This window comes from Cynara cardunculus, assembly GCF_001531365.2.
Source record: "Cynara cardunculus var. scolymus isolate 2C chromosome LG 6, CcrdV1, whole genome shotgun sequence".
Taxonomy (NCBI): Eukaryota; Viridiplantae; Streptophyta; class Magnoliopsida; order Asterales; family Asteraceae; genus Cynara; species Cynara cardunculus.
Genome location: NC_037533.1, coordinates 14,823,375 through 14,836,472, shown reverse-complemented (window position 1 = coordinate 14,836,472; position 13,098 = coordinate 14,823,375). Strand labels below are relative to the sequence as shown.

Below are 13,098 nucleotides of genomic sequence, written 5' to 3'. Positions count from 1 at the left end.
TCTATTAATTAACATAATCTATTATTTAATTTTTTTAACATCTGGTTTGTATTAATTAACATAATTTATTGTCATTGAATTGTTTTAAATATATTATGAAATGTTAAATTTTATTAATTTTTAAACATGTCCCTTTTGCTCATTTTCCATTTTTCAACTAGCTTATCAACTAGTTTTTGCAAAACATGTTTAGTTCACCAACTAGCTTAGCTAGTTTGCCAAAAGTAGCCTAATTCCTAAATGAGTCACTACAGAATTCAATCATCGAGGGAATGGACAGACACATGTAAGGATAGTCAATAGTAAAATCACACAGAGGGATACACCAACATCTTTATGTGAAGATAGACAACACCGAATCAAGAAACTAAACATCAGCAAATAAACTTCTCTTTTGTTGAGTATTGTGTCACTAAGGGGCCGTTTACCAAACGCTTACCCGGGTTAGCAATTACCAAGTCACATTACCTTACCGGATGAAAATGGCAAGGACCAAGAATCTTACCCGGTAAGTGAGGGTGCGACTCTTACTACGGTCAGCGCTTACCGGGTAAATTCTTGCATACGATACCGTTTTGGTGGACTAAAATCTTAAGCGGTAGGTAAGTGATACTGTGATAGCGTTGAACTTTGCCGGTAAGCGGTAAGCACTTAACAGGGTAAGCGTTTGGTAAACGGCCCCTAACTTCAATTAAAGCCATATTTAAGTAGGCATTGAATAATCCTATTCAAAAATACAAAAATAAGACAAAGTGTACATGCAGATTTAACTATGTAGTTCATACCTTGTTCAATCACTCCTGAAGAGCCTGGGCAGGATAAATTTCCATCTGTTGCATCCTTGGGTGTTATATGTGCCAAATCGCATGCATGTTCATCATGTTCTTCCACTGTTATATCAACTTTATTGGATATAAAAGTTGGTTCACTTTTTGCACTCCCAAATGATTTACCAAAACCTGGCTCCTCAGGCTGTGTGATATCATCTAAGAGCAAAACAGCAAAAAAATAAAGTGAAGTTTCAACATTCCAACCAAGAATGTTCACTAGAACTCCTAACATAAAGCAACAAGATATCCAACGAGCAAAGTAATCCAAGCATTCTCTCTGCAAAAGTATGCATTTATTCAATGTGCATAATAAGATTTTACTTCGGCTGTGATATGAATCTTCAAAAACATGAAAACCTTAATTACAACCATTAGCTTCGCTCTTTCATATAACTTACGACACCATTTGAACTAATATATTACACAGCATCCCAAGTACAACCCCTTCCATACGATGAGGATTCCTCTTCATGTAAGAATATACAAAAAAAATATGATGTGAACTCCGGATGCACACTTATAGAAGAATTATTTTTGTTCTGATTATCTTAACCCTCATACAGACCAAAAAAAGCCAGAAGACATGTATCAAACACCAAGGCAGGGCTTTGAAGCACCACAAGGCGCAAGCAATATGTTGTAGATGTCTAGATGGTATGCAATGTAACACAGACAAAAAGTCTGTACACTGTAAATAACTTGAAATCCACTGGCGCATATGAAAAGAGAATCCAGGAACGAAGCGTCTTTCTTTGCTAAACATAGACAAACAAAGTTACAAGTTACAACTAGATTATCCTACAAATTGCCTATATTTTAAAATGATCCTGTGTTGAAAACTTGATCCGAGTATCTAACTGAATGGTGCAGAAAGAGCCTCCGCCGAACACAGGTTATTGAGCTAGCATACATGGTAATAAAATGAACATGTATTCCTTCTCCGACAAATCATAAATGCAAAGAGATGAAAAAGACTTGAGAAAGGCAAGTAATTTAGTGCTTTACCAGATGATCATGTCCTCGTGAAAGGGACAAAATAGCATTCACAGAGATGTAGGCCTCAATGAAGCTAAGTACATGGCCAATATAGAGTTACAGGGGGCTTCAAATACATATTATTTTCCAATTGGCATGCTAAACTCATAACATTGTTTAATATGCTCTGACCACACAATGGGTGCATAAACATTTTAACTTAACAAGTTTTTGCATGATGTATCCTTGAACAGATTTGGAAAAGAACAAAAGAAGATAAGCATGTGTGTATCCTGGTGCATAGCTGCCCAACATGAGTTTGATAACTGATTTTGGAAAGACAGCTGCTAAAGCATTGGAGGTGGTAATTTTTCTTTGCTCTTAATTGTGGCTACCAGAAGAAAGAAAAAGAAAACTACTACCACCTGCTCCATGTGAGAATCGAAACGATTACCGCAACAAAAGCACCAAAGCGAATTCTAAAAAGTAATTACAACAACCAAACTGTGTCCAAGAATCTAAGATGATGCTAAGCTACTAAAAGCAGTATAGATAGGTTAGTGGAAACAAATGGAAAACCACAAAGCGCCAACTTAGACCAGGAAATCTACAAAAATGTAAGTACTGAGAGTGAGTCTTCACTATATATGCAAACAAAAAACCCTTAAAAGTAAATCTTTGATAATAAAGATGGTCTAACAAGGAACTGAATGCAACATGACAACATGCACATAGATATCAGAGATGGTAGATAACAAGTAAGAGCAAAGAGAAATTCATGCACGGGATATGAAGCGATGATATTACATCACAAAGTCACATTCCAAGACTAAGGGACCGTTTACCAACAGTAACCGATTAAGAGTCACCACCTGTCATTTACCTTACAAGGAGTAGGTGTAAATCTTGAATAATGTAGCATGTCAAGGTCAAGAATCTTACCCGGTGAGGTTAGTGACTCTTACCCGGTTAACACTTACCGGGTAAGAGATACTTACCAACAATCTTAATGTGTCATCAGGATGACTGGAATCTTACCCAGTAAAGTAAATGAGGGTGATGACTCTTACCCAGTTATCGTTGATAGACGGACCCTAAAACTGCTGGTAAAAAGGATGAAACTTGATATTTGTATAATAGACAACGGTTGGATAAATAATGACACCAAACCATAAGAAACATCAATTGTATGCACTCACTTAATTCTCCAGAGAGATACTAACAAAAAGAAAGATTGTTTTTGCAAGATAAACAAATTGTAGTTGACAATTTAAATTAAACTAACCTTCCATATCCATGTCGGAACCGGCAGGGGAATGAGATTTGCCTGCATGCATTGAGCCATCAGGTTGCACAGAAGAGCCAACTCCTGAAGGTTCTAAAGATATATTCCTATTATGCCTCCCTTCAAGCAATTCACTTGAACTACAATTCTTTTTCATCCATTTAAAATACTCATGTGAAATAGCAGCTTCACTTCCTGGTGCTCCTCCAAACAAAAATTCAAACTCCGGATTATCAACCTCCTTTTGGCGGGTCATGTCTTCAAATTTGTGACCGTTCTTAGCAATATACTGGCATAGAACTTCAATCTTCCGAACAATTTTCTCGTCTCTAGGCCTGGGTGGAGGTAGAGGAATATCCGACATACCTTTCACACTCGTAGCAGAATCATTAGGAGCTGTGCGTTTTATACTGTTATCATGTCTGAGGGTCTCATTACCTCTATGACCATCACAATTGGATCTATCAATTATACCAGAAGCCACCATGTCAACACCAGAAGGCTTTCTAGAAGTTGGACCAAGTTCAGCAGCTGTAGTGAGAGATTTGGAAGACGTACAAAGGGGAGAACTGGGAGGGGGGGAAGAAGGAGGCAGAGGTGGAGGTCCAGGAGGAGGAGATGATGGTGGAGGCGGCGGCGGCGGTGGTGGTGGTGGTGGTGGTGGTAGGTGACCCAAAGAAGATTCATGGGCTGGCTGTACAAATGATCCAAAAGGAGCGGGTGTAAAGTAACTTGAAGCGGGTGGAGGAGGTAGTAGTGGTGGGAGCTGTTGAATACCCCGTATTCCCCCAGGCAGTAATGGAGGAGCTGGGACTCTATAAAAATGCTGTCCTTGTGGATGTGGTGGTGGTATTCTTGGAGTTAGATGATGACCAGGAGGAGGAATTGGTGGAGAAATGTGTTGATTTTGATTCCAGTTGGAATTCTGTGGGGCAGCTGAGTAGGAATGTGGTGTTGAGGTGCTTACACGCGCATGAGTTGGGGGCAGAGGAGGCGGAATCAAGTAAGACTGACTTGAGCTCAACATTCCACTTGGAGGAACCGAAACAGGTGGACCTAGCTGCATCGAAGCAGAAGAGGCATGGGCATATGGAGGGGGGGCTGCTTGTCCAGCATGAGGTGGAATAGATGGATGACCCTGTTGAGTTACAGGATGTTGGGAAGCTGGGGGTCCTTGTTGGAATGGGGGAAGGGGAGGTGAAGGGAGAGCTGGAAAACGCTGCCCAAACTGCTGATAATTCCCCTGATTATACATAGCAATTGGCTTAAATTGCTCTTATACCTCAGAGACTGCAACTTCCAGAATATACTAACATTTGCAGCAACAAAGTAATAAGCAAAGCCTCCGTTACAACCCTATCAACTGTAAATGAAGCTGGTAAGATCAAGCTATAAAATGTTCACTCATACAGAACCATTTCTGGTTAACAAAAAAACAGAAGAATGCAATAATATATATTACTGCTTTATCTAGCATAAGCAGTTTTCCCTTTACCTGCTACAACTTGAATCTTGTTATACCATTGTGCAACAAGCATGAATTTGTTTCTCCATGAAGACAATAAAAAAGGTAAAAGAAATGAAAAAAGAAAGACAACACCACTTACCTACAGGCTAAATAAAATACTATTAGGAGGCCTATAATTTACCATATGCTACAACTACCATCAAACAATTAAACATCCACTCTCTTTTCTTCCCTTTTCCTCACAAATCTAACACAACCAGCATTCCAATCAAGTGTTGGAAAATCAATCGACATAACTACATAATCAACACTATATTATATTATGCTGAAAAGAGAAATGGTATAGAACTCCTAGTAGCAAACAGATGATTAGCTAAACGGATAAAAACAATATTTAAACTCACATACGAATTTAATCAGTTTCTTACTATCAAACTAAATAACTTTGTACTGAAAATGCACCAAACAACTCAGTACCAAAAGATCCTCATTTTGTGAAATCTTTACATAAAATGCCCAGTTAGTACTTAATTCAAGTCTACTGCCATCGAACACTCACTCTCTCGTCCCATCAAAAGAGCAACACCTTGAATTTGGATGTCAAAGGTATAGAATGATACTGGCATTGAACTTCCAGAAGAAAAAAGTAGTAACTGCATTAAAAGTAATAGCAAGAACTAGAAAATGAGCATGGTTGGCTTAAATTTACAAACAAAAATTTAACAATTTGTGAAATTTAGGCACTGGGTTTTTTCGTAGAAAGTCTGATCATGGCTCCTTTTCTGGGAAGAAGGAATTATATGTTACTATTCCAGAATTTTAGCATGAAACTGAACTGCAATCAAGGAAACCGATGCATACTTTAAAATTTTATTCGTAAAGGAAGTGTAACCTAAGAAATGGAGAAGAAATGAAATCAATTGAGATTATTTTGGGATCTGAAGATAGAAACTACAACTACTCCAGTAAGTTGTTTCGTGCCAAAACATGCGAAGCAAAATAGAGACGTTGGTACAAACCCTAACTTTTACCATGCTCTGTTCTTGTGTTCTCGATATGAAAGTTCGAACTCTGTTTTTATGTAAATGATAGAGAATTAAGCAAAACAAGAAAGGTGAATGTTAAAGATACTAAAAACCTAAACGGTTCAAGGATAATGCAAGTAGAGCGCAATGCATAAATTTCGTGCCCTACTCGATTACCCTAAAATAAGCATCATAATTACACATTTCTGCTCATGTACCAAACCATGGATGACCAACATACGGGCAATGGCAACATCGCCATTCTTCCATATTTTTTGTCAATAGGGGAAGGTTTTTGAACAAGATTTGTATAACTAATTTTCAAAACTGCATGAACCGAATTGATGTATGTTCAATGTCAAATTTGAAATCTGGATTACCTTAATCCTCTATGATACTTGATAAACGACAGAATTCGTAAGTCTCTGAAATGAATTCACACACCAACAATCCTGAGGAAGGAATCTGAAATCAATCCTTGAAGAATCTTGCAATTATGGTGAAATCTTGAACCCAGATATGAGGATTTAGAGGATCGAGGAAAGAAGGTCGAGGGACGAGTGACGCGAAGGGAGGGATAGCACTGGTGGTGAGGAGGGTTTTTGACATTGTTATGCTTACGGAGCTACAACAACACTTGCTTATGTTTCCATGTTTACCCTTTGCAATAAGATCCCTAATTTAATCTTACAAAAAGAATTTGGTAACCATGGTTACCAGATACCATGTCATTTTATGTACACTGATTAATCTTTATATGTCAACAAAAAGTTAGAAGCCATCGGCTCATCGCAAGTGATTCTCCAGGGACACGTGAAATTTGGCAGATGAAATTTCCACTGCATTGTCTGGTCTTAACTAGGGGTGCTCACGGCCCGGGTTGATTGGTTTGGAGTGTTTTAATAACCCAATGTTGCCGGTTTGGAAATTTTCAACCCAACCCAACCCAACCCGTTCAGGTTGATCGGGTTATGTTTAAACAATGTAAAATCACATAAAAATAAAAGAAACTTTCCTTTGAAATACGACCGACCATTCAAGAGGTACATTAAAACAGAATACAGACTGTAATATATGAGGTACATTAAAACAGCCTGTAATTGAGGTTATGTAAAACAGAATACAGTAAATCGAATACAGACTGTAAAACTGTAAATCGAGCTGTAAAACATGTTACAACCAAGCCCACTTTCATACTAATTGAGGTTGTAAAACTGTAAATCGAAGGTATGTAAATCAATAAGAAAGTTGTCTAACTGTAAATCGAAGGTATGTAAAGCTATGTAAATCGATAAGAAAGTTGTGTAAAACTCTAAATCGAAGGTTGTGTTGTGTTACCTTATCTGTGTAAATCGAAGGCTGTGTCGCAAGTCGCAACTCACACACAACTTCTACTCGATGTGTTGCTCTCGCAGTCTCGCTCGCTGGCCGAACGCTGTCAATCGATGTGTTGCTCTCGCAAAGTCGCAGTCTCGCTCGCTGGCCGCTGCTACTCGACTGTATTGTGTTTGATTTGAGTTTAGGAAGGAGCAGAGCAGCTAGGTTAAACGACAAGAGGGTTCCCCACTTCCCCGTTCCCGTGTGTTTTGTTGCTTCCAATCGGGTCATCGGGTTGGGTCGGTATCCATTGGGCCTAAACCGATTTCAACCAAATAGAGTCGGGTTAGTTAATTTTTTAATCAATCAACCTTCGGTTTACCTCGGGTTAGTTTTTTTTTTAAAATCGGGTTGGGTTGATCGGGTTCATCGGTTTTTGAGCACCCTAGTCTTAACCAGTTAGTTACAGCTCAAATGGTTAACTGTAGAAAATTAAAACCAAACCAAATTAACTTACCTCGTCAATAGGGTTTGGGTAGGGTAGGATGCATGTTGACGTTACTTGTATCCATAAAGATAGAGACAGCTTTCGTAAAAGTTATCAGTTTGTGAATTTTTTTAAAGAGAGAAATGTAAATCCCGAAAGATTTTTTTTGAAAGTTTAGAAGATTCACACGAGATTTGTAAGGCTCTTGATATGATGGATTTTGTCGAGTGGCATAACAAAGTGTGCAAAAAGCAACAAAATTGAGCATAAAAAGGTCAGTAAGGAGCCAAGACAACAATGACAAAAGATGATGTGTATAAAAACATATTAAATGCATGCAAAAGGGCAATTCTCGTTAATGAATAAAAGAATCTCGATCCCTCTAGCTATCCTTGGGCACAAGGACCCTCTTACGTATCGAACAAATGAGGGCCCCACGACCACCCCAACTTCTACTTATTTACCCCCTCCAACTTGTTTTCTCCCATTACTGTACCTGATAGACCCAACTCGTAATTGGTGAATTCGTAGGTTTAATTCCTATGGCATTTACGCCGGTAGGACCCTCCAAACGAGCCTATTGGAATTAGCATATTGTAGGTTACCCCAATTTGTTGTCTTTCAAGTACACCTAGCTGATGCCGTGTCTTCAAAAAGCCAAAGATCGTCATGTTCAGGCTTAGTTGCTCATTACAAATCATGTTTGCCTTGCCTCTCCTCCTCACCCTTCCCTCCACTAAGCTCCTTGCCTCCTCACAGGTGTTGTCATCTGTCTCCTACGAACATCCCTAAACCACTGCAATTGTCCTTCCATCAATTTGTTTATAATGGGCACAAATTCTAACACATCTGTTGATCATCTCTCTCAGTGATTTGATGATAATCCCTTTTCACTTATATGTTGTATTTTTGTTTCTGTCTTTCTAGTTCCAGCGATCATCACTTAGCTTGTTCAGTGATCGCTGAAGAACTTGTATTGTAATTCAATCAGAGACAACGATACTTCAAGAAGACAACAACATTCGTGCTAAGCAAACTTCCTTTGATCGCTGAATGCTGGAATAACCTGAAGGTCTCTTCAGCATTCGCTGAGGCTTGAGCATTCTTCACACATATGTAGATAGCTCAAGTAAAGGAACTTTTCTTACAGCATTTCTTTTCTCTTTTGCTAAGAATTTGTGTGTAATCAAAGATTGTTTAGATAGGTTTTCTTACCTTATCTTACCGCAAACTGTCTTGTAAAATTTGTATTGATCTTCTTTATCAATATACATTTTAAATTTGAAAATATTGTGTTTGTATTCATCCCCCCCCCCCTTTTACAAACTGTTGTACTTATCTTGTAGACCCTCAATGGACCAACAACATCCAATAAGACATCGTTCGATATTCCAATTTCTTCGGCCCGGGGCTTCTAAGATCTCGTCTTTTTGCCACGCTTTACGTGGTTGGATAATGAACTTTCAAATTTATATTGGAAGCTTCTAATATCTCATATATTTTTTGGCATGTTTCCAAAGGCTAAAGTACGATCTTTCAAATTACGTGCACTTTGTGAAGTTCTACAATTAACTACCATCAAATCTGAAATTCATGACACTATAATAACTTATTGGTATAAGATATGTTTTGTCAAATCATCGAAACATGGATGGAACACTCGCACAATATGGTAGGCTGGTAGCAATAGATGCATTGAGAGTTTGAATTATGGACTTCAGGTTGACGCTTCTTCAAGCACTTTTATGGGTTGTTTATTTACCTCTTAATAGTTCTATTAAGAGGCAACATCTGAATCGTTAAGAGCTGAATCTTGTTTGACAAAAAATAAGGTTGCTTCTTAATGGTTTTAAAACCCTCTGAATGATTTTGTATCATGGGCCTCCCTTAACCCTTCAACACCTTAGGGGCTGTTTGGTTGCCTCTTAATGGTGACATTAAGAGGACACCTCTTAATCGCTAAGAGGCTAGAGTTGTTTGGCAAAAAAAAAGGACCTCTTAATGGTGACAAAAGCCTCTTAACCATTTAGGGGCTAGGGCTCCCCTCAACGATTCAGAGGGATCTGGTGACATTTTTGCCCTCTGCTGTGTCGCCTCCTTCCAATCGATCTCGTATCGTCTCCTCTCCTCTCCTCCTTCCAATCGATCGATCCATTTTTGCCCGCTGCTGTGTCGCCTCCGTCCTTCCACCATCTCCGTCCCCGTCTCCATCGTCTTCGTCTTCATCGTCTCCGCCTCCATCGTCTTCGTCTCCACAGTCGCCGTCTCCACAGTCGCCGTTCATTTTCTGGTCGAAACCACCGATCGAAACCACAGTCGCCGATCGAAACCACCGTCGCCGTTCATTTTCTGTATGAAATCATCGCCGATCGAAACCACAGTCACCGATTGAAACCACAGTCACCGATCGAAGCCCTAATTTCTTGTATGAAATCTCATGTTGAATCAAGGCTAAAAACATTAAAGAAGCACTGTCGCCGATCGAAACTACCGTCGTCGTTCATTTTCTGTATGAAATCATCGCCGATCATTCTGACGGATTGAAACTACCGTCGCCGTTCATTTTGGATGCTAACAGAACCTTGGTTTGGATTAAATCATATAGAGGGGTAAAATAGTAATTTGTTGTCATTAAGAGAATATTTACCAAACAACCATATTTCATTCAGTACTTAACCATTCTGACCACTTAACCATTCAGCAACTGCCAAACAGCCCCTTAATTTCATTGTAAATAATTACCAAACAACTATATTTCATTTTGCACAATATTATGAGAGCCTCTTAATCACTCTAACTACGTAACCATTTTGCACCAAACCATTCAGCAGCTGTCAAACAACCCCTAATTACTTCAAGTGTGTCGAGTATTTCAAACTTAGCCGCTTCGAAATGCTGTGAGCATGAAATTACTTGCCTCCACCATGGTCAAACCATTTAAGTCCATAAACGTATTCATATTTGACACACTTTACCTTATTCGGCTCAAGTGATTCCAACCTCTAATGTTATTGAATGTGAAGTTGAGCATGAAAGTTCTTTTGTTGATTTCAATGGAATTTTAAAGTTTTTTTTTGTTGATTGCGAAAGGCTTTTTCAGCTTTTTGGTCTATATTCATTGTATCTTCTAATATCCCGGAGCACCTCTCAAGGTTTAGCATGTGCATCTCTCATACCAAAAAAAAAAATCTATCTGCGAAAATCGATTAAGCAAGTGCACAGGACCTCCTTGGGCCTTCATAGGTCCGCCCGATCCATGACTCCTTTGAAGTTGGTTCACCTAAGTGGACCACCCCTCGCTGTAACATTTGTGGATCCTTTAAATACAACCAACGAAACTATTGATATTGTTGGTCGGGATTCTGAAGGATCCCTATTTACATGTCTCATAGAAGGTTAAATTGTGCATTTTCTTAGTAATTGAACTAACCGCAGTTTCGTACTGCATGTAACATTATCACCAACAAACTACGGGTTAATGTTATAATTATGTAAGGAGCACAAATAACTATCTCGTTGGTTTAAGTGGAGAATATCCCTCCATTCACCTTTGTAGCAATCGTAGCTGACATCAAATATTGGACGTCTTAATATAGCTGACAATTTTTATTGAAATTTTCATACATGTAATCGGTTTGTATATTGTGAATCAGCTTTCTTTGTTAAAAAATGAACAAAAATAATGCTTTTAATGTAATTGCAAGAATATAAGTGTCTAATAACTTTGATTGTTACTTTGTTAGGGCAACCCATGGAAAATAATTTCTTCAGAATTCTGGAAAAATACAATTGTAGATGATAATATTTTCTAAGGCTTCAATCAGATATATTGGTCCGTCAAACGATTTGCGTTGTTTGATGATCTTCCAGATATATAGGATTGTCATATAAATATATATATATATATATATATAGGGGTGTTTAAAAAAACCATTGGACCGCTCAAACTGGCCGAACCAAGTCAAACCGGACCGTTTTTGACGGTTTGGTTTGGTTTGGAAAAAATAGCAAAATCGGGCGGTCCGGTCTACGGTTTGAAACCCTTTTTGGGCGGTTTGGACCAAACCGACTGCCATATATATATAGGGGCATATTCAAGGGAGAACTGAGTTGTTTGTGGTAACTGTGAGAACCAATATTAACCACAAATCAATAGATAAATTAGGAAATTTATRAATTTGGTAATTTTAAATTARAATCTTAATGCAAGGATATTTTTGGTATTTTAAAACTCTCCTCTCTTCTCTCTCCGGCCACCATTCTCCGGCCTCCGGCCACCGTCCTCCGGTGATACCACTATGATACCACTGTGATACCTAAAAATATTGACTCTGTTAAACAAAAGATATATTGTGATACCTAATCATATATAAGATGCATAGTGATACCACTGTGTTACATTTTCGATCGACCACACAAACGACATCAATGTGATACCCAAGCACATATATGATGCATTGTGATACCATTGTAGTATCGCCGGCAGACGGTGGCCGGAGAGAGAAGAGATGAAGGAGGAAAGTTTTAAAATACCAAAAATATTCTTGCATTAATATTTTAATTCAAAATTGCCAAAATTATAAATTTCCTAATTTATCTATTGATTTGTGGTTAATATTGATTCTCACAGTTACCACAAACTAATTAGTCCTCATTTGATTAGGCCCCTATATATATATATATATATATAGAGAGAGAGAGAGAGAGACTTGGGATCATGTGAGACCAATGGTTTTTCGTGAGACCCGTAAGACCAATTCTCAATCCTTGGATTAAATCTACAATTAAAACATTCAAAATCACAAAATTGCCATGAGACTTCTCAATAATCACAAAATTGCCACCGTGCAACTTTAGACCATTAAATCATTAGCTTATAAAGTCGATCAATGAACATAAATTGGTCTTACAGGTTTCACGGAAAACCCTTGGTCTCACGTGAACCCAACCCTATATATGTATGTATGTATGTATGTATTTATTTTAGTATTAGCAAGCCCAACTTTTTTTAACTTATGGACTATGGCTTAAGCTCAACATAAAGTCTAACATCTAACATAATCAAAATGGTTACTATTTAAAGTCCATTAAAAGCCCAAACCGTCTAAACCGGTCAGACCAGACCGTCTTTTCATGGTCTGATTTGACCGGTCTGGACACTTGATGTCAAACCGCTCGGTTTGAAATTTTTATAAACCGCCATTACCATTTGGTTTGTGGTCTGAGGGGTTAAACCGTCCAAATCGGACCGTGAAAACACCCATATATATATAGAGGCACATTCAAATGAAAACCGTGTAATTCTTAGAAACCGTGTAAACTAATTTCGACCAATAGAAAATTTTCATTTTTTCTAATTAAGTTTAATCATTAAGGATATATTGGTCATTTGCATTATTTTCTATTGAATATGAAAGTTATTAATAAATCTTAATTAAGGCAACATAATAAAGGAAATTTTATGAATGATAACATTTAAATATTTAATTAAATTATAATATTAAAACTTGGATTTTATTATATTTTGTCTCGATTTATTATTGCCAAAATTCATGAAAATCGTAAGTTATTAGAGTAATAAATCAATGAAATCAGTAGTTGAATAAAAAAATATTCATGAAACCGGTTTCATACATGGTGAAATTGGTGCATGGAGTAAGTGAAAATGATTATTGAATGGGTGCATGATGAAACCGGTTTCATACATGGTG

The 13,098-nt window shown here is 37.9% G+C and overlaps 1 protein-coding gene across 9 annotated transcripts in view; it reads right to left on the bottom strand.

Moving 5' to 3' along the window:
- Nucleotides 1-6,154, bottom strand: part of LOC112514312 — an 18,482-nt gene extending 12,328 nt beyond the window's left edge. For 7 of the 9 annotated variants that reach the window (XM_025120711.1, XM_025120709.1, XM_025120710.1 and 4 more), the window contains exons 1-3: nucleotides 5,964-6,154; nucleotides 3,091-4,453; nucleotides 786-986 (exon numbers count right to left, since the gene is read on the bottom strand). In XM_025120711.1, the coding sequence (XP_024976479.1) occupies nucleotides 786-986; nucleotides 3,091-4,345 (1,456 nt within the window). In that variant the 5' untranslated portion in view covers nucleotides 4,346-4,453; nucleotides 5,964-6,154. Of the gene's footprint in view, nucleotides 1-785; nucleotides 987-3,090; nucleotides 4,454-4,585; nucleotides 4,679-5,963 lie in introns of those variants that run through there. The other 2 variants (XM_025120708.1, XM_025120707.1) reach the window with 2 other exon arrangements.
- Nucleotides 6,155-13,098: the final 6,944 nt, after the last annotated feature.